Here is a 21,874-nt window from a genome sequence, read left to right as displayed (position 1 = left end):
AACAAGTGAAATAATATTTAGAAGATAGGTTGGGATCACTTATCTGGGATTATAAAAGGAAAACACACTCACTCATCTTTCATCCACATTAGTGCTACTGTGTAATTGAATAGTGTTAACTGTGTAAATGTAACTCTGTCCAAGATTTGATGTTCATCATGTGTACCAAGTAGTAGTGGCAGCAATGTATAACAGTCAATAATAGTTGGTCAACGTCATAGTCATCATGTCAAGACCAATGTTTGCCAAGCCAGATCAAATTGTACTGTTGCTGAACAACTGTCAGTGAGCCAAGATATGCAAATACTTCCTCTCTTAAAAAAAAAGTGTATACTGCTTATTGATTTAACAAAGTGTGTGTGTAGACAATCTTCTTTCTACTTTAGTGTTCTAGTCTGCCATCTTCATCCTCCTTGTTCCATATAAACCAACAAAAACAATATGCTCCTCATTTACTTTACCTCTTATCCACCAAAACTCCAATAATCATTAGCATCACAACATCTCAATACTTCACTAATACCTTTTCAATACGTCGATCATCAATATCATTTACCTTACCTTTTGTCCACGAAAACTCCAATAATCATCTACTTCACCTAATCTCAATACCTCAATAATACGTCGATACATATAAACCTCAGCACCAATATCATTTCGCTTCCATAACAACTCTTTCTTCTAGTCAGTCTCCTCGAACAAGTACAGACAAAATCCTAGTGCAACTTCAATTCATCATCCCATACAATCCGAAGACACAGTGTCCACACACAACCTCTGTGTAATCCATCTGACCCAAATTTTCTACTCATTATAAATTATAAGATACATTTTGGTTCCTTGTCCATCATTAAATAAAAGAAATGCATACATGACCTCTAACAGACTTCAGTTCGATTAACTCTCAGTAATTAAGTACGATTACGGAGTGTGAATGATCATAATATTTCACAGTGTGTACACCACTTCAAGAATCATAGCAGAAGCAAACGTGGAGTATTTTTTGTGTCAAGTGTCACTTCCTATTTCAATTGCTCACGAAAATGCAGTGTAATACTGTCAATGGTCTAAACCTAGTTTTGGTATGTCATGTCGTTAGCTTCCTTCCTATTAGCATAAATTTATACAGATTCCATAAAACGTCCAACTCATGTGACTTCCATGAAGTTTTTTGTACTAATGTCGTTCGTCGGATTATAGCAATTCATTTTCTTATCTTAAAAATATAAGGCACTGAGCGTAAGCAAAACATGCAATAGCGAGTAAATATACCAGTAGAGAACAGAATGTCAACAAGTGGATGCAGCACAATCCCTATAACGAGGCTCTGCCAAGCGAACAATCTATAATTAATACCACAGTGTAACCTAAACTCTATGTTCGTACACTGTACATCAGCATTGCTATATTCTAAATTGAAGAGTAGTTATGACAACAAAACAGAAATGTGTAAATATGCAATCCATACGCACAGCAGCAAACATGCCTTACAAGATAAACAGGTCATTAGCATCACATCGACATAAGCAAATAAATGCTCATATGTAATCTTAATAAGTACCCATGAAGGCGCAAGCAGATAAATCATAAAGTATAACTTACATATCCAACCACATTAGCACAATTAATCAGGTGACAATTATAATTTAAATAAATAAGCACAGCAGGCACATAATAAAAAAATATATCAGCAGTGAAAAAGCATAGCAGCCAAGCGATGCATAATATATACAAATAACAACCCTGTTCATTAGTCAATCATTGTCAAAATCAGTTAATGTGCGCAAGCACGTCGCTTCACAAGTAAATTCATAGAACATGAAATTAGCACAAAGTATGAGTCACGTAATCGCAAGCAGCAAATTACGTCTAAAGTACGTACCTAAGTGGAATTATGTTACCTGAAAAATAAACTCAATTAATAGTTACCCTTTTTAATTTATTACTTTTTTTTTTTTTTTTCGAAATTCCATTCTTCCTGAAATTTTCTCGATAGCAAGTCGTCTTAACGTCGGACACGCACCGAATTTACCTGAAGGTCTTAAATACTTTAGACAACCGTATCCTGAAAAATACTGAACGTTAATAACATAATTTATGAAGTCCTTATAGCTTTATACAGAATTTAGTCGGAGAAATTAGACTGTGTATTTGTTTACGTCTGTCAGTGCATTCGCACTGAGCGCTCGATCAGCTGTAGGCGCGTGACGTAGGAAGGTAATTGTTTGTGGTCAACGACTGCCTTGTGCGGCGCGCAGACTGACTGTTGCTTTGAGTATGTGCCGCCGCCAAACACAGCGCGGTATCCTTGTACTCTCTCCATGTTTACGTAAACTGTTGGTTTCTCACAAGTATGTCATTCCACAAAAATTTTTACGTTAGATATGTGATGTATTCCCTTAGAGCGCCGAGTTTTAAGAGTTTCTACTTCAACAGTGTTATCATGAATGATTTTGCGAACCCTATATGGACCGTTATAAAGCAGAAAAAATTTGCGACACAAGCCCTTTCCTTTGTGAGACAAACGATGAGACTTAATTAACACCTTCTGACCAACTGACAAAATTTTTAAACGACCAGGACGTTTCGCTGATTTCTCTCTTCTAGCAGCCGCAGATGCAATATTTTGTAGAGCCAGGTTGACAACTTCAGAATGCCGCAGTTTCCGTGAAGGCGGAAAAGAAACGATTTCAGAAATGCGATTTATCGGTGCTTTATTTTTTAATATCAATATAGGCGGTAAAGAAGTTGAGTCATTAGGAAGTTCATTCAGAATGTTTTGAAAAATATGAAGATACTGATCCCAAGTTCTGTGATTCTGATGACAATAAAGACGGCACAATTTATTGATTTCCTTCATCCATCTCTCTGAAGCATTAGATTGAGGGTGAAAAAGTGAAATAAAAATTGGTTTAATCTTACGACGCCGTAGAGTACGAAGCCAAATTTTAGAGCGAAACTGTGATCCATTATCTGATATAACCTTATCAACATGACCCACTTCTTTAAGAAAATGTTTGATGAAAGCGTTAGATACTGAACGAGCTGTTGCTTTGCGTAAAGGTGTAAAACACACATATTTTGATGTCAATTCCACTGCTACGAAAATGTACGCGAAACCATTAGTAGAACGAACCACTGGACCGAACAAATCGACTGCAGCCATCTCCTTTAATTTCGCTGGAATGATAGGAAACAACGGTGCTCTGTGAGAAACTGTTGGCGGCTTAGCCTTTTGACATAATTTGCATTTGGCAAGAACAGATCGAATACGTTTTTCCATATTACTGAAGTAGCAATTTTCTCGTAATTTATGAAAGCATTTTCTGGGACCAAAGTGCGCATAACTGAAATGTGTGTACCAAATCAATTTATTGACCCACTCATCAGGAATACAAACTAACCAAACAGAGTTGTCGACCGATTTTCGTTTGAAAAGAATATCATTGCGAACTAAATAATACTGTCTGATCGCTACGCTTTCCTTTCTCCTCCTTTTCTCCTTAATGTCCTTCCAGATTGGATCCTTATTTTGCTCCTTAGCGATGTCCTGGAGCGAAGACGAAATAAAGTTCTCAAACGCAACACCTTGAATGTACATCAAACAATAATGGTTTTCTTTGCCGTCCTCTTCGGCACTTTGTTTCAAACCCATACGTGCACGTGATAAAGCATCAGCAACAATATTTGAAGATCCCTGTATGTAAACAATACTAAAATCAAATTCCTGTAGGTACAACGCCCATCGTGACAATCTGCCATGAGTTAATTTTGTCGACATAAGAAATTCCAGAGCTCGATGATCGGTGTAAACCTTAGTATGTCTGCCAAACAAAAATGTGCGAAATTTTGTGAAGGCCCATACAACAGCCAAAGCTTCAAGTTCCGTAATCGAATAATTCTTCTCTGATTTAGAGAGAACACGGCTTCCAAAGGCAACAGTTTTCTGTACTACAACGCCGTTTTCTTCTATCTCTTGAAATAAATGTGCACCTAGGCCTTTGTATGATGAGTCCGTCGCCAAACAAAAATCTTTAGATAAATCCGGATGTGAAAGAAGTGGGGCAGCAACTAAAGCATCACGAAGTTGTTCAAATTCTGACTGAGCTTCCTCATCCCAACACCAATTAGAATTTTTTCCAGATAATTCACATAAACGAGGTGTGGCCAAATTGTCCAATCTAACAAAGAGTCTAAGAAAATTACAGACACCAAGGAAACTACGAACATCACGTTTTGTGGTAGGAACAGCATAATTATGAATAGCGTCTAGTTTCTCTGGATCAGGGAGAATACCTTCTGTAGAAATAATGTGACCGAGAAATTTCACCTGAGAACGACCAAATTCAGATTTTTCCAAGTTCACTGTCATGCCAACTCGTGCAAAAATACGTAATAATGAATCCAAAATTTTGTTATGCTCACTCCAAGAACGTTTAGCAATAAGAATGTCGTCAACATAAGAAGTAATATTGTCACGAAGATAAACAGGTAAAATTTCATTTAAGCTACGAATGAATGCTGCTGAAGATACAGTAAGTCCAAACGGTAATTTCCGAAACTGGTAACAGTTACCAAAGGCTAAAAAGGCAGTATATTTTCTACAATCAGGGTGGAGTTCTATTTGCCAAAAACTTGCGCGCATATCAATCGTGGATAAAACTTTAATTCCATGGAAATGTTGAAGAAGTTCATCTAAATTTTGTGGACGGTCAGTTTCAGGAATAATAATATTATTTATCTGTCTGGAATCCAGAACCAAACGAATTGACCCATCCTTTTTAAGAACAACGTGTAATGGGCTGGTATAAGGGCTGACTGCTGGCTCAATAATGCCCTGATCTAACATGTATTGAAGTTCATTCTTAACCTTGTCTCTGTAAGCCAAAGGAATAGCGTACGTTTTCCCGCGAAATGGTGTGTGTTCTTTTACTTTAAATAAATATTGTAAGCCTTGTATAGTTCCTGTGTGATGACTAAACACTGTAGCATGTGAAGTCAAAATATGGTGCAGCTCTTCTCTTGCAACGTCATCTGGCACTTCAGCTTTCTTAACCTTTTCATTAATTAATTCTTCGCTATTAATTACATCATCCATCGCGTCTCTGTATCTATTGTCATTGTCATGAATAAACACATTGTCGTCATAATGCTCAACAAAAGCATCAGAAGTAAGAAACCTTAAACATTTTGTATCTGATCCAGATCTTGCTAAACACTCGAAAAATTTCAAACATTTCAGCATTCCGGCAACAGTCAAATTCACACTTCCTTCTTTAAAGTTCAAAATTGCCTTATGTGCGTTAAGAAACTCCATACCTAAAATAATCTGTGTACTGAGTAATGGAACAATAATAAAATTAGCAGAAAATTCGTATCCTTGACAAATGAAATTTAGGTTGGTCTGTTGTTTAACTTCCACACCTTTTCCAGAAATCGCTCCTCGAATTGTAGTTTTAGAAATAGGTAACACGGGACAGGCAATAGTTCTTTCACATATACGAAAAACTGATTCACTAATGACGTTCAATGGGCTCCCAGAATCTAAAACTGCAGTGAACTTATTCTTACCCACACATACTTCAATAACAGGATGTAAAAATGCGTCTACATTAGTTTCCTTTTCGTCTAACAAAATGTCTCTCATGTCTTCCAGTCGTACGTAGTGTAAAGTCGAAGTGTCATTACTTTCTGAACCGTCTATATTGCTGCCAGAAGCCGAAGCTGCTAGTCATTGTCGATTGTTTGCGTCACGTCTTTGATTATTCGCGTCATTTCGCGGATCAATTTCTACTAATTGCACTTGTCTCTCTGAAGTTCTGTCACGTGGAGGATGCCAATTAGGTCCTTCCTGTCTGTTAGATGCAAATTCTTGGTTGTGTCTGTTATTAAAATTTCTGTTTTCCTGTCTGTCTGCATAACTACTTCTTGTGTAATTTCGACTGTCACTTCTGAAATTATTGTTGTATCTACTACCCTGGTTATTTCTGTAGTAAGAATTTCTGTTATTGTATGAATAATTTCTATCTTGATGATACCGATTACTGTTTCCGTATGGTTGATCATTCCGGTAGGAATTACCGTTATTATAATTGTCTGTGTAATTTCTGTTAGAACGTCTGTTATAACGTCTGTTATTGTCATAAGGCTGGTATCTATTGTCCTGTCTGTTACGTCTGTCATTCTCAAAATTACCCATACAACGCCCGTTCCGATCACTATCCCTTTTCTCTGAAAATCTATCGTAATTACTGTTACTGAAAAAGTTACAAGAAGTCCCGTCGTCGTTGTCATACTCAAGTTCTTGTAACAAAGTCTTGAAAGTCTCAATGTCGTCTTTACATCTTCCGGCTAAAGCAATTTGTCTTATGGATTGTGGCAGCTTAGTTAAACAAATGCGAATTAATTCAGTCGGACTGTAAGGGTTGGAAAGGAACTGATTCTTTCGAATCATGTCTTCAAAATATTCTGCTGGCGTGCGGAATTCAGACTGTTTGAAATTACGCTGCATAATAAGACTGTGTTTGACTCTGTCTTGCGTGTTTTCGGACCAATATGCCGATAGAAATGCATGATAAAAATCATTCAGATTATTACAATCTCTAATGAGTGCACGCATCCGCGTCGCCGGTTCGTTTTCTAAATATCCACACATAAATTCCAGTTTGTGACTTAGTGGCCAATTTGGTGGGAGTGCATACATAAATTGATCTAACCATGCACATGGATGTATGTCATTTTTAGAATTGCGGAAGATCTTAAATTTCCGAACAGTCAAAAAGTGTTTATAGTCAAAGTTTTCGCCTCGTGGCGACAAAGACCTACCGCGTCTGTCCCAGTTTGAATGTCGATTATTGTCAAGTTCGCGCGCCTGGCGCTCTCTTGTTGTGTCCCGTAAATGAAATAAATTACTTTCTTCAAACCCCTCTGCTATCTGTGATTCTAAATTTCTTCTGCTGTCTTTTCCTACGATTTCGCCTTCAATTTGTTTGACTTGCTTTCGTAATGCCTCAACTTCCCTTTTAACGCGTTCATTAAATTTTCCCTGATTTTCAACATGCTTATTTATGTTCTGGTACTCTTCGGTTTCTGCAAATGGTAATGGAGCTGTATCATCTGAATCTCTATCCCCATTTAAACTAAGTCTTGTCAATTTATCTGAAATCTCCTCAACTCTTTCCGATAAGTCACCTATTTTTTCTTTCTGTTTATTTACGTCTTCCGTAAGTGTCGCGACTCGGGTTTCAGTGTTGACACATTTGGTAGTTAACTGTTCATATTGTTGTGTTAGATTATTTATTCTGTCATTTGGTACGGATTCCTCGACTCTCTCAAATATTTCTTCCTTGTCGTGTGCACGTTGTAAATTTAATTCTGAAAATTTTTGTACTATCACGCGATCTCTTTCTTCCTGTTCTCTATCCTGTTCCCTTTGTCTAATCTCTACTGCAATTAATCTATTATTGTGAGCATTCAAAATCGGTTGTACTTCTTCTCTGATTTCTTTCTTTAATTCATCTTTCATGTTTTTGAAACAAGTCCCTATTCGTGAATCTAACCGTGTTTCCATTGTTCCCATCTCAGTTCTAATTGTTCCTATCTCAGTTTTAATTGTTCCTATTTGTGATCCCTGTGAGTCTAACCGTGTTCCCATTGTTCCCATCTCAGTTTTAAATTCAGATCGAAAATTTAATATTACACTCATCAACTGCTCCATATTAACTTGTTCGAAATTCCTTTCGCTCCTAACATTTCCCGCGAAACCAGTTTCCTTCATCATAGCTGTAAAGCTATCTGAATTCGATACTATTCCAGAATCTTCTATCGTTAAACTCGTATTCTGTGAATTTTCTGATTGAGAAAAATTTTGAAAGGGTTCTGGACTATTTTCCCTGCTTATGAAATTGTTTTCAACTTCATTATTTATCGTACTGTTGTCCTGTGTTGGCGAGTTCGCCATGTCAACAATTTCGTCATTCTGACTATCCATCATTTTTGCCTTTTTCATCGATCGCGTAATCATTTACAAAACATACAAAACTCGTCACAGTACGAAAATTACACACAATGACTCTTTATAATCAACAATACCATTCACTCGAAATGTTTCCCTCAAACACGATTAACGAACAATTGAAATAATTGCGCTAAATCGTCAACGCGTATACAAGACAACAAATCAAATTCAGAGAAAAAAAATACCATTAGAAGAATGACAATTACCAAATCTACACATGCAAAATAGACTACAATTACCAAACTATAAATTACTACAACAATACTACTGTCTACTATTTTTACAATCAGAAGATTCCAAGGGACGATCCGAAGCAGCGGTCGCCACGTGCATGGTGGCTTAATTATATGAAATGCAAATATTTTTAGTTTTTCGGTTTAGTAGCTGTCTGTCCGATTACGAAGTCTCGTAACGGTTGGCCCTGACTGTTATTATTACGCAATCTGACTGCTTAGAACAACAACAAAGAATGAAATGGAAATTTTCATTAACACAATTAATTAATTAATTAAGTCCCCAGCAACTATAAAACCTACGAAACCAAAGCACAAGTATAACTGTTCTGTGTGTGGAAGTATGACTCAACGTACGCATCTGGCACGGTTCTTCTTCAATAACACAAGAAATTTTAAATATCATTCATACTGAATTAATTAAAGAAAATAAAAATACCATAATTACTCAAGAAAACCAGAATTACACTCTAATACAATAACACAAGCCAGATGCTTTGTTGACTGAACCTGTAATGACGCATTATTTAACATGGAAATAATGAAAAATAAATCAAGTTTCGTTACCTTCATATATTGACCAAAATCACTCTAATCATTACAATATATCTCCACACCGACTCGCTATTACCACATCTCAACAAGAACCTTTCAGTATCACATCTCAGAAAGCACACCCTACTAGCACATCTCAACACGAACTGACTACTACGAGTCCTCGACAAGCACTGCCTTCTAGCACATCTCAATAATGACTCCTGTGGAGGCGGCGGAACAATGCTCTCTAGCGATCTCTGTCGCTGTGGCTCAGTGTAGCCACCTTTCAACATCTGATTTCTCAAATATGGATATCACACGATTCAGTTAGGTCGCCAAATGGAGACCGAGAATAAGGCTCATTTCAGACTCTGTCAGGTGCACGGCATCACCCAACATGCGACGCTGTTCACGTCCCTTGTATATCCTACAAAGCATCGTGACGAGAGTAGGAACACTAACGCAATCTGTCACAGAGATCTGAAACTGTAACAACATGATAATGATGTTCACATACGTGTAGTATTGACATCCAACCGTGTGTTCTGGGTACTTCCCTTTTTTTTTTTTTTTTTTTTTTTTTGACAGGCAGCATATTAAAAGACGAATAGAGGACAGCCTCTCATTGACCTAATAGCCTGTCAGTAATCCAATGTCTGACTCAGTGATTAAAAAAAATAAAGATGAAGAGACCAAATTGATTTTCTCACAGACTGTCAGTGGGCTGTGACCACAAGCTGGTTTAGTTGACTAGAGAAGTGGGGGACTCACCTTGGGTCTTGGACTCGACTCGTGGACGTGAGAGGAGGCGGCGCCAGACGTGGTCGTGGTCGTGGTGGTGGTCGCCTCGTCGAGGGTGGAGGCAGCGTAGCCAGAGTCGTTGTTGCCGTTCGCCTCCGGCACGACCACCGCCGCCGCATCCACCGCTTCCGCCCCAACGCCTCCGCCCCCGGGGCGCCCCACGTTGTTGCTGCCGCCTCCCGCGGCAGTGTTGCTCAGCACTCCCGCCGCCCTGAACCGAAGACAGGTGATTCCATTCCTTCATCCGTCCCCTATCCATTTTAGAGAATCTCTGATACGGCAGCAAGGTGAAAAGCTGTTGGCCTCTACTGGCTAGGGTTTTAGAGGATTTCCATTGGTGTTAAGTAACTATGTCCACCTAAAATCAGTCCAGATAAAATACAGAGTACACATAATATTCTTCCCTGATCCCGAAAATTTATTTCTGAGGGACAGTGATAGATACGGCGTGAAGTTTGTTACGGGGGGGGGGGGGGTACCTTAACTCATGAAGCTTATACAGATACACTCTAAAAGGCGTTCTGACAGTACCTGGTTTCTTATGATGTGAAGTGCATCATAGGATGGTCTGAAAATTTTGAAGACACTGGGGGTTTTTGTGACAGGGCAACAAGCAATATCCTTCTAATAACGACGCTGCTCGTATCTTGTGCACAGAACTTCAAAGCAGTCCGCGGATATCGACGCGTTTTTCCAGAGAAACAGGCATACGTCAGAGCACTGTGGCGAGGATTTTACACAACTGGCTGCATTTCCAAGCATGTAAAGTGCAACTCCTGCCGGTGTTGCTGCCAGGTGACAGACCCAGACGTGCTGTGTTTCCTGCAATGAATCGATGCAAACAGTGACTACCTTAAGTGAAGCTCGCCCCTGTGCAGTTCGCGTTCATGCCGTTTGTTCTTTGGCATTTTGTCACACCGAGTGCCGTCATGTTTCTTCCTCACTTACTGGCGTATAACGAAGTCGCTGGCTTGCCTCCTTGAGTGGCAGCAGCAGCGCTTATCGATACTAGTACTGTCGTACTATCTTTCGTGTGACCGCTAGTATTTCCGGGCGATGGTGGTGTGTATGGTGGTCAGTCGGTTGTGATGGAGCAGCGAGGGAGTCTCCACAACGTGTGGCTAGGCCGGGACCGCTGGCTGCGTGCACACGCTGTCGGATCGTGAGGCGCTAGCTGCGAGACCGACAAAGTTCGTTGCCCACCGAACCTGCACGCTGAAGTTGAGTGATTAGCTAACCTGTTATGAGACCTCAGCTGTTGTGACATCTCTTCGTTAATTTGCACGTTGTCGCTCCCAGGGCCGTTCTGGCTAACAGCAACGTATGATGTGTTGGAATCGGCGAAATCTTGCAGCCGTCTTCCTATACTGTGATTAATTACTAAATTGATTGTTACTTGCCAGACAAGTGCACCAGCGGCATTTTCTGTCCTGTGGCTGTTAACTTCCGCCGGCCGAAGTGGCCGTGCGGTTAAAGGCGCTGCGGTCTGGAACCGCAAGACCACTACGTTCGCAGGTTCGAATCCTGCCTCGGGCATGGATGTTTGTGATGTCCTTAGGTTAGTTAGGTTTAACTAGTTCTAAGTTCTAGGGGACTAATGACCTCAGCAGTTGAGTCCCATAGTGCTCAGAGACATTTGAACCATTTTTTTTTGTCCCAGTTACGTGCCCTGGTCGTTAGCGTAGTTTTCCGGAAGTGTGCCTTTCCTCGTCGTGTTGATGCTGTCCAGCATGGCGTGTAGTTCGACAGCCTTTCCAGTGTTTGGTTCATATTTTGCTTAGAGTGGTTATTGTTCCCTTGGCTGTTTTTAGAAAAAAAATGGTTCAAATGGTTCTGAGCACTATGGGACTCAACTGCTGTAGTCATAAGTCCCCTAGAACGTAGAACTACTTAAACCTAACCAACCTAAGGACATCACACACATCCATGCCCGAGGCAGGATTCGAACCTGCGACCGTAGCGGTCGTGCGGTTCCAGACTGCAGCGCCTTTAACCGCTCGGCCACTCCGGCCGGCGCTGTTTTTAGACACCAATTTCTAAGTGGCCAATATTTTCCATCGTTGTGCCGTTCGTCGGACGGAAGGGAATTGGTTAAATTGTTTGTCGGTCCTTGCACTGTCCCTAGTTTGGGTTGCCATCCGATTATTTAACTTTTGGCTGCCTGTCTCACCTGATCTTATGTTTGGGCTACCTTTTGAGGCCGACCCTTGGAACATTTCTGAGCACCGCTTGTTCTGTTTGTTTTAGATTGTGATTTTCTTTTTAGTTTGAAGTACTGTGTGAGGCCTTTGGCCGTGTATTAATCCAGTTCTTTTTAAATTTTACATAAAGGCCTCCACCCATGTTAAATTTTTGAAGATTGATTTTATATAAAAAAAATTTCCTTGAAATTTGTTCTATCTGAAATTGTTTGTAATCCAGGCCCTAAGCCGTTAGTTGCTCGATGTGTTATGAGTGGCCATCAGCTGGGGATTTACGTGAACCCCTTTTAATAAGGCCTTCAGCCGTGTGTATTCCTTAAAGGAAAATATTTTATAAGGACGAAGGGGCTTATTTTAAATTGTTTGTCTGACTTGTTGTTCAGGTTTTCAGCCGTTGTTTCAAATTTGTTGTTGCCTTCAGCCGCGCAACAAGTTATTATTTCTTTAATTAGACTTTCGGCCGTTCTGTTGTAGATATAAAAGGAAATTTCTTGGTTAGAAGAAATGGTTTATTAATGTGTTTTAATTAAAGTTGTGTTTCAGACATGTAGTGTAGGCCTTCAGCCGCTAATTGTTTTCAATTGCATACTTTTTTCTAATTTTTTTACCATTTTTAATTGCGTTTGATTTCTAATCCAGGCCTTCAGCCGTTCTTGTTTTTAGTGTGGTTTTGGGCCTTCAGCCCGGAAAGCATCTCAAGTTTTCTTTAACAAGTTGCAGCCGTATTGTCTAATTGTGATGTTTTAAAGTAATGTGTAAATAAGTGGTTCTTAGAAAAATGAAGTTGTGTGTTTAATTGTGCAACTCACAATAACTATTTACGGCCCCATCCACAATCGTAACCTTATCATGTGCACTCTCAGACTACGTACCTACCAGGTTCCAGAAGCGACTTTCACGTGTTTGGAATGTAAAAAGGCACGATGTCAGGGTCTGGAGGTCGCAGAACCGATATATCGTGGTATAGCTGATGAGGGACAGCGCGAAAGTATATATTTGGCGTGGCTTAATGCGCCGCACAGTTATCGGATTGAGCCCACCACTGTGGCAGAATGGTCGTTTACAATCTGCCAAATGCTTTCCTTGCCCCTCTGCGTGGTTCTTACACTGCCGCTGACAGGGCCGGTCCATCCATTGTACCTGTCTCTCAGGCCTCAGGCTTTCAGACAGAACAATTATACGCCTAGCTTGCTGATTTACCCCTGCGTCCTTCTCTTTTCCACAGTTGGGCGATGGTGGTGTGTATGGTGGTCAGTCGGTTGTGATGGAGGAGCGAGGAAGTCTCCACAACGTGTGGCTAGGCCGGGACACGTCTCTTTCATTGCAGAAATGCAATGGAGTAATATAGATCAGATTTGCAATCATTGGTGTTTAATTCAGTTGTACCCGTACTTTGAAGTATCGCAGCTAATTTGGATTGATTTGGGTAGTGTAATTTGGGTAGTCTGATTTATATTATTAATTAGGTCACGGAGCAGATTTGTAAAAAAAAAAAAAAAAAAAAAAAAAAAAAAACTGTCCTGAAACAAGCTACTGAAGAAGGAAGCGTAATATAGGTGTGTATCAAAAAGAATCATCCGATTTCAAAAAATAATAACTGTTATTTGAGATTTGTGCGTGAACACCGTATTGTTGGATAGAGAAAACTCTCGACTTTTAAATGGTTACCGCTTCGTAGCAGCAGTGATATTTCTTGATATTTGGTTTGTGGGGCGCTCAATTGCGCAGTCATCAGCGCCCGTACTAAGTCCCAAGTTTTACAGAGTCCATTTTTTTTTTCACAATCCAATGTAGACACCGTTACGAATGACGATGATGATGAAATGATGAGGACAACAAAAACACCCAGTCCTTGGGCAGAGAAAATCTCCACCCAGCCCAGCCTGGGACCCTGTGATCTAGAGGCAGCAACGCTAACCACTTTTTATTTCTTGATCTCATTTTGTCCTAGATTGTTTGTTGAATTTGTTCGTGGTGGACGTCCGATGACATCCGTGCACTTTGTTCGTTGATCCGTTCACTCAGTTTTTTATTACAGAGGATAGCTAAACCACCTGACCGAACACGCTCAGCTACCGTGCCGGCACCACTAGACCACGAGCTGTGGACGGTAGAAGCAGTATGCGCCCACTTCAGTTCCAGTAAAGATAGTGTCGGGACAACAGAAAGTGTTTTGTGTTCTACGTTTTGCGCAGTGTGGTCAGTAGAAACTGTCCAGCGTGACTGTCGTACTAGGTACGATTTGGATCCGCCAACAGCACAGAGCATTAGACAATGGCATGAACAACTCTGAGAAACAGGTTGTTTGTGTAAAGGCAAATCGCAAATCGCCATCCCCGAGTGTCTGACACAGGCGTCGAATGCATCCTCCATAGTTTCACAAAGAGTCCGCAGAAATCCGTTCGCAGTGCAGCTCGACAGCTTAAAATGCCCCCTATCTCCACCTGGCGTGTTTTGTGTTGACGTTTACACATGAAGCAATACAAAATTCAGCTACTTGAAGCTCTTTCTGAATGTGACAAACATCAACGTGTGGAGTTTTGTAATTTCGTTCTTGGAAAGTTTTCTTCCACACTTAGTATTTAGTGACGGGACAACTTTTCATTCAAATGGAAAGGTGAACCGTCACCATGTGAGAACAAGGAGTAGGGAACAACCATATGAAGTTCCACAACACGAGAGGGACTCTCCAGAATTTAATGTGTTTTGTGCAGTTTCATAGGAAGAGGTGTATGGTTCATTTTTTCTTGCTGAAAACACTGATACAAGAAGCACATTTCTGGATGTGCTGGAGAACCTTCTTTTCCCACCGTTGGAGACTGATTCGAACGACTTCATTTACGAAAAGGATGGGGAACCTCCACACTGGCATTTGGAAGTCCGGGAATTTTTAAAAATGGCTCTGAGCACTATGGGACTCAACTGCTGAGGTCATTAGTCCCCTAGAACTTAGAACTAGTTAAACCTAACTAACCTAAGGACATCACAAACATCCATGCCCGAGGCAGGATTCGAACCTGCGACCGTAGCGGTCTTGCGGTTCCAGACTGCAGCGCCTTTAACCGCACGGCCACTTCGGCCGGCCGGAATTTTTAAATCAAAGGATTACTGAACGATGGATCAATCGCACTGGACCAAATGTTTCAGCCTTACATGAGTGGTCTCCAAGGCCACCGGAACTGACTGTATTTGATTATTTCTTGTGGGGCTTTATAAAAGACTCTGTTTATGTGCTTCCATTACCAACAATAATGAATGAACTGAGACATCGCATAACACCAGCTGTGGAAACTGCAACTCAAGACCTGCTCTCTGCACTGTGGGAACAATTTGAATACTGCATTGACATATGTTGCGCATCTCAAGGGGAGCATATTGAACACCCATGGAAAGGTAAAAAAAAAGTGTTTATTAGTTTCAGATAAATAGATGTGCTGAATAGGATGATTATTTTTGATACACCCTGTACAATATATGCAAGAAACAAGAGAGGAAAATAAGAGTGGAAGGCCAAGAACACAGACTAGTAAAGGTATACGGTAGGGCTGTCTTTCACCACCCGCATTCCATCCACGCACCGAAGAAGAGTTACCTTAGGTGTTGTTCACGTCTCCTTGGCTGTTGTGTCACCGAAACAGATTCTTCTGATTGAGAGAGCCACGAGTACTGACATCACATCCTTTCCTAGACGCTGCCACCGTAGAAAAGTTCTCCCGATAGAGTGAACGCGTTTCTCACTTGTGTACTCGAAATCATACAGACAAGGAAAACCAAGGTATGGAATTGGAGGTAAGCTTACGTGGTCTCCTCAGCGACAGTGGCAAGGATGAACTCGGCAGAGCGGTCGTTGGGGATGACGTGGCAGCAGTCCTCATAGCCGGGGGACACGTCCTTGTAGTCGTCATCCTCCTACGACACACAGTGGTAATTGTTAACGTAAGGAAACAATAATATTAAGACTACTGTTAGTCTCCATACTGGCTGCTATTAATCTAAAGTGCAGCCTGCAAGATAAGTCCATCAAATAGCAATAATACACTCCTGGAAATGGAAAAAAGAACACATCGACATCGGTGTGTCAGACCCACCATACTTGCTCCGGACACTGCGAGAGGGCTGTACAAGCAATGATCACACGCACGGCACAGCGGACACACCAGGAACCGCGGTGTCGGCCGTCGAATGGCGCTAGCTGCGCAGCATTTGTGCACCGCCGCCGTCAGTGTCAGCCAGTTTGCCGTGGCATACGGAGCTCCATCGCAGTCTTTAACACTGGTAGCATGCCGCGACAGCGTGGACGTGAACCGTATGTGCAGTTGACGGACTTTGAGCGAGGGCGTATAGTGGGCATGCGGGAGGCCGGGTGGACGTACCGCCGAATTGCTCAACACGTGGGGCGTGAGGTCTCCACAGTACATCGATGTTGTCGCCAGTGGTCGGCGGAAGGTGCACGTGCCCGTCGACCTGGGACCGGACCGCAGCGACGCACGGATGCACGCCAAGACCGTAGGATCCTACGCAGTGCCGTAGGGGACCGCACCGCCACTTCCCAGCAAATTAGGGACACTGTTGCTCCTGGCGTATTGGCGAGGACCATTCGCAACCGTCTCCATGAAGCTGGGCTACGGTCCCGCACACCGTTAGGCCGTCTTCCGCTCACGCCCCAACATCGTGCAGCCCGCCTCCAGTGGTGTCGCGACAGGCGTGAATGGAGGGACGAATGGAGACGTGTCGTCTTCAGCGATGAGAGTCGCTTCTGCCTTGGTGCCAATGATGGTCGTATGCGTGTTTGGCGCCGTGCAGGTGAGCGCCACAATCAGGACTGCATACGACCGAGGCACACAGGGCCAACACCCGGCATCATGGTGTGGGGAGCGATCTCCTACACTGGCCGTACACCACTGGTGATCGTCGAGGGGACACTGAATAGTGCACGGTACATCCAAACCGTCATCGAACCCATCGTTCTACCATTCCTAGACCGGCAAGGGAACTTGCTGTTCCAACAGGACAATGCACGTCCGCATGTATCCCGTGCCACCCAACGTGCTCTAGAAGGTGTAAGTCAACTACCCTGGCCAGCAAGATCTCCGGATCTGTCCCCCATTGAGCATGTTTGGGACTGGATGAAGCGTCGTCTCACGCGGTCTGCACGTCCAGCACGAACGCTGGTCCAACTGAGGCGCCAGGTGGAAATGGCATGGCAAGCCGTTCCACAGGACTACATCCAGCATCTCTACGATCGTCTCCATGGGAGAATAGCAGCCTGCATTGCTGCGAAGGGTGGATATACACTGTACTAGTGCCGACATTGTGCATGCTCTGTTGCCTGTGTCTATGTGCCTGTGGTTCTGTCAGTGTGATCATGTGATGTATCTGACCCCAGGAATGTGTCAATAAAGTTTCCCCTTCCTGGGACAATGAATTCACGGTGTTCTTATTTCAATTTCCAGGAGTGTATTATGTAAATGAAACGTTCATAACAAAGGAATTATCGACTCGATGTAAAGAGCATAAGTGATATCTCTCATCACTCCTCTACGTAGATATACAGTGTGGTCCACTGATAGTGACCGGGCCAAATATCTCACGTAATAAGCGTCAAACGAAAAAACTACAAACAACGAAACTCGTCTAGCTTGAAGGTGGAAACCAAATGGCACTATGGTTGGCACGCTAGATGGCGCTTCCATAGGGCAAACGGATATCAACTGCGTTTTTTAAAGTAGGAACCCCCATTTTTTATTACATATCCGTCTACTAAGTAAAGAAATATGAATATTTTAGTTGGACCACTTTTTTCGCTTTGTGATAGATGGCGCTGTAATAGTCACTAACAAATGGCTCACAATTTTAGACGAACAGTTGCCAACAGGTAGGTTTTTCAAATTAAAATACAGAACGTAGGTACGTTTGAAAATTTATTTCGGTTGTTCCAATGTGATACATGTACCTTTGTGAACTTATCATTTCTGTGAACGCATGCTGTTACAGCGTGATTACCTGTAAATACCACATGAATGCAAAAAATGCTCAAAATGATGTCCGTCAACCTCAACGCATTTGACAATATATGTAAAGACATTCCTATCAAATGGCTCTGAGCACTATGGGACTCAACTGCTGAGGTCATTAGTCCCCTAGAACTTAGAACTAGTTAAACCTAACTAACCTAAGGACATCACACACATCCATGCCCGAGGCAGGATTCGAACCTGCGACCGTAGCGGTCTCGCGGTTCCAGACTGCAGCGCCAGAACCGCGCGGCCACTTCGGCCTGCACATTCCTATCAACAAAGAGTAGTTCTCCTTCCGTAATGTTCGTACATGCATTGACAATGCGGTGACGCATGTTGTCAGGCGTTGTCGATGGATCACGGTAGCAAATATCCTTCAACTATCCCCACAGAAAGAAATCTGAGGACGTCAGATCCAGTGAACGAGCGGGCCATGGTATGGTGCTTCGACGACCAATCCACCTGTCATGAAATATGCTATTCAGTGCCGCTTCAACCGCATGCGAGCTATGTGCCGCACATCCATCACGTTGGAAGTACATCGCCATTCTGTCATGCAGTGAAACATCTTGTAGTAACATCGGTAGAACATTACGTAGGAAATCAGCATACACTGCACCATTTAGATTGCCATCGATAAAATGGGGGCAATTATTCTTCCTCCCATAATGCCGCACCATACATTATCCTGCTAAGGTCGCTGATGTTCCACTTGTCGCAGCCATCGTGGACTTTCCGTTGCCCAATAGTGCGTATTATGCCGGTTTACGTTACCGCTGTTGGTGAATGACGCTTCGTCGCTAAACAGAACGCGTGCAAAAAAATCTGTCATCGTCCCCTAATTTCTGTTGTGCCCAGTGGCAGAACTGTACACGACGTTCAAAGTCATCGCCACGCAATTCCTGGTACGGGTGCAATCGATGTTGATGTGGCATTCTCAACACCGACGTATTTGAGATTCCCGATTCTCGCGCAATTTGTCTGCTACTGATGTGCGGATTAGCCGCAACAGCAGCTAAAACACCTACTTGGGCACCATCATTTGTTGCAGGTCGTGGTTGACGTTTCACTTGTGGCTGAACACTTCCTGTTCCCCTAAATAACGTAAAATATCAGGCGAACGGTCCGGACACTCGCGTGATGTCGTCCACGATACCGAGCAGCATACATAGCATCCGTCCGTTGGGCATTTTCATCACAATAGCCATTCATCATCACGATATCGTCCTTTCCCGCAGTTGGTAAACGGTCCATTTTAACACGGGTAATGTATCACGAAGCAAATACCGTCCACACTTGCGAAATGTTACGTGATACCACGTACTTACACGTTTGTGACTATTACAGCGACATCTATCACAAATCGAAAAAAGTGGTCCAACTCAAACATTCATATTTCTTTACGTACTGCACGAATATGTAATGAAAATGGGGGTGCCTATTTAAAAAAACGCGGTTGATATCCGTTTGACCTATGGCAGTGGCATCTAGCGGGCCAAGCGTAGCTCCATCTGGTTTCCCCCTTCAAGCTAGACAAGTTTCGTTGTTTGTAGTTTTTTTGTTTGATGCTTATTTCGTGAGATATTTGGCCCGGTCACTGTCAATGGACCACCCTGTAGATGCTGTGTTTTGCCAAGCATGTGAATGTCGTGTATGCTTAATGCGAAAGTGTGTAGCAACTTTGAATCCATTCCTAGGTGAAAATGTGTATATGTTAACATTACTTTATAGTATGTCAGAAACCCAAACATTGCTGCTATTTTTACTGCTTATCAATATTATTGTGAACTCTGCAGACAGTGGCTACAAAGAAGAAATTTTGATGTTGGGTATCTTTTTAAAACATGCTCATTATATTCGACTTTTTGTACGTTTCCCCTTATTCAGTCTAATTCTTAGGAAACTGAGTACCATAAGTATTAAAGACAGAAACTATATTTCTTACTACATTATGTAACAGACTTGTTAATGAGGCTGTCAAAATTTGAGCCTTATAAAGTCAAAACACTGTGCAAAGTAACTGAGTGATGGTTTTACTCAAAGCTCCTCCTCTGTGAAACACACAACTTTTGAGATACACTACCTGATCAGAAGTATCTGGACAACTATTAGTCCAAATTAGTGTGGGATATGGCCACCATTACAATTAAGAGGTGCTTCAGTTCTGCTGCGGACACTTTGAATACGGTGCCTGTACGTCTCTGGAAGATTGATAGCCAATTCTTCCTCAAGAGCCGAAACCACAGGTAGTGATGTTGGATGCTGGAGTCTAGTTCGAACTCCTTATGCATCCTGAAAGTGATCCACTGGGTTCCGATCAAGAATCTGGTCAGGCCTGTCCATTTCAGGATAGTTATGCCCACACACCATTGCCTTACAGATGCCATTTTATTGTCAGGTCATCGTCTCCGAACTATTCCTCTAGGGTACATGATACACCGTGCGGTAAACTGTGTTCTATACTCCCACATTTGGGTGTTTCTTAAGCGTGGAATGGTGGTCTCACTTTAGCCACGAAAAAACACATTCGTACCATAACAACATCTCCTGCGTAGCTCACTAATGACACTACACCTGATGGTAGGAAATCTTCTCCATGCATTCGCAAAATCCAAGTCTCTATTGGTTTGCCACAGCGCATAGCGTGATTCAGCACACCAAATCACTCCTTCCCAGTCATCCACTTTCCAGTGGTGCCACTCTTCCCATCAACATAAATGTCGCTTCGTACGGAGTACTGTTATTTGTGGCTTATGAGTATGTACTGGTTAGCAGCGAGTAAGGGAATATTTTAGGGGATTGTTTAACAAGAGTTTATCTCAAAAGACCCGGCAGATCTTGACAGGTTTTCTCCCAGAGAAGCTTCGGGCTGTGCCTATGTGACTTGAGGCAGTTTTTTCCCGTAAAAGGTGCTGACAATATGTGTGTTCAACCTTCTACTGACGTTTGCCAGCGAATTCAGCCGATAGCGTCCGTGAGAGGAGGGGCAAGTTTGTGGACGCTGGAGGGTTCTGGAGAGAAGGACTCAGTTTCTCCTCTCTCTTGTGATCAGACCTCGAGTAGAACAGGTATCTTTCTTGGGAGGCACAACCTCTTATTCTTCACGACAAGCCACCAACGGAGCTTACCATGCACCGCCACCTGCCTCATTGCCCACTTTCTTTAGTTAGTTCTACCTCCTGGGCTGGCAACACCTGGTAATTTCCTACCCTAGGCTATACTCATGTACCCCATTTCCTAAAATACATTCTCTGTAGCTGCCCAAATTTCCTGTTCTCATTGAACGCCAGCAAAGGATGTCCACTCCCCAGCCCTGACCAGCAGATTACCTGTACTAGGAGATGCCCGACCACTGTACACCATTCTTTCAAATGGCCAGCCACCTTGTGCTAGCTGAACCGTTGGTAGCAATTTGGAGCTCATATGTGATTCCTACCCCTGGGTTCATGAGACCTTTTACAGTCCCTCTCCGCAATGGTTAGTGGATCCCTTCTGTCAGTACACGAGCTCTGCCTGCTCTTAGTTCAGCTGTGATCGTTCTTTTGCATTTCCGCTTCACAGCCACGTAAGCAAAAGTGGACATGGGCAACTTTAGAATGGGCGAAACGTCCCTGATGGCTTTTTTACGCTGGTGACATTCTATAAGAAGTCCACGATCGAAGTTATACAGTCCTCATGGCCGAGCCACTCACTGGTGCTGCATCTCCATTGACAATTGACAATTGTGTTACAGATAGCATCATTCTTGTAGTATCACCCATATCCACAAAGGGCAGGGGTCCACGTTGCTGGGAACCAAGCCTCCTGAAGGGCATTGCAGAAGCGCTTAAAAGGTGTCGTAGGTCAGCCAAGTGATGGAAAAACCCGTTACAATTCCACTGGAGAATAATGTTGTTGATGTACTGGTAATGTGTCCATGTACTATGAGGCCATGAATGGACCTAGGAATCAAATTATGCCATAGTACCACATGCCCCCACATCATCACACATACAGGGTGGCGCACGAAATGTGTTACCATTTTGTTTTTGAATATAAACTTTATTGTCAACACAATCTGAAAGGAAC

At 42.5% G+C, this 21,874-nt stretch overlaps 1 protein-coding gene across 1 annotated transcript in view; it reads right to left on the bottom strand.

The window, feature by feature from the left end:
* Positions 1-21,874, bottom strand: part of LOC126209838 (dopamine D2-like receptor) — a 243,849-nt gene that overhangs the window by 19,547 nt on the left and 202,428 nt on the right. Inside the window, exons 5-7 of the mRNA XM_049938968.1 lie at positions 15,589-15,698; positions 9,751-9,799; positions 9,559-9,702 (exon numbers count right to left, since the gene is read on the bottom strand). Of these exons, the coding sequence (XP_049794925.1) occupies positions 9,559-9,702; positions 9,751-9,799; positions 15,589-15,698 (303 nt within the window). The remainder of the gene's footprint in view (positions 1-9,558; positions 9,703-9,750; positions 9,800-15,588; positions 15,699-21,874) is intronic.

Source organism: Schistocerca nitens, chromosome 10 (genome assembly GCF_023898315.1).
Source record: "Schistocerca nitens isolate TAMUIC-IGC-003100 chromosome 10, iqSchNite1.1, whole genome shotgun sequence".
NCBI lineage: Eukaryota > Metazoa > Arthropoda > Insecta > Orthoptera > Acrididae > Schistocerca > Schistocerca nitens.
Note: the sequence above shows the minus strand (reverse complement) of the source record. Positions and strands in the feature narration are given on the sequence as shown.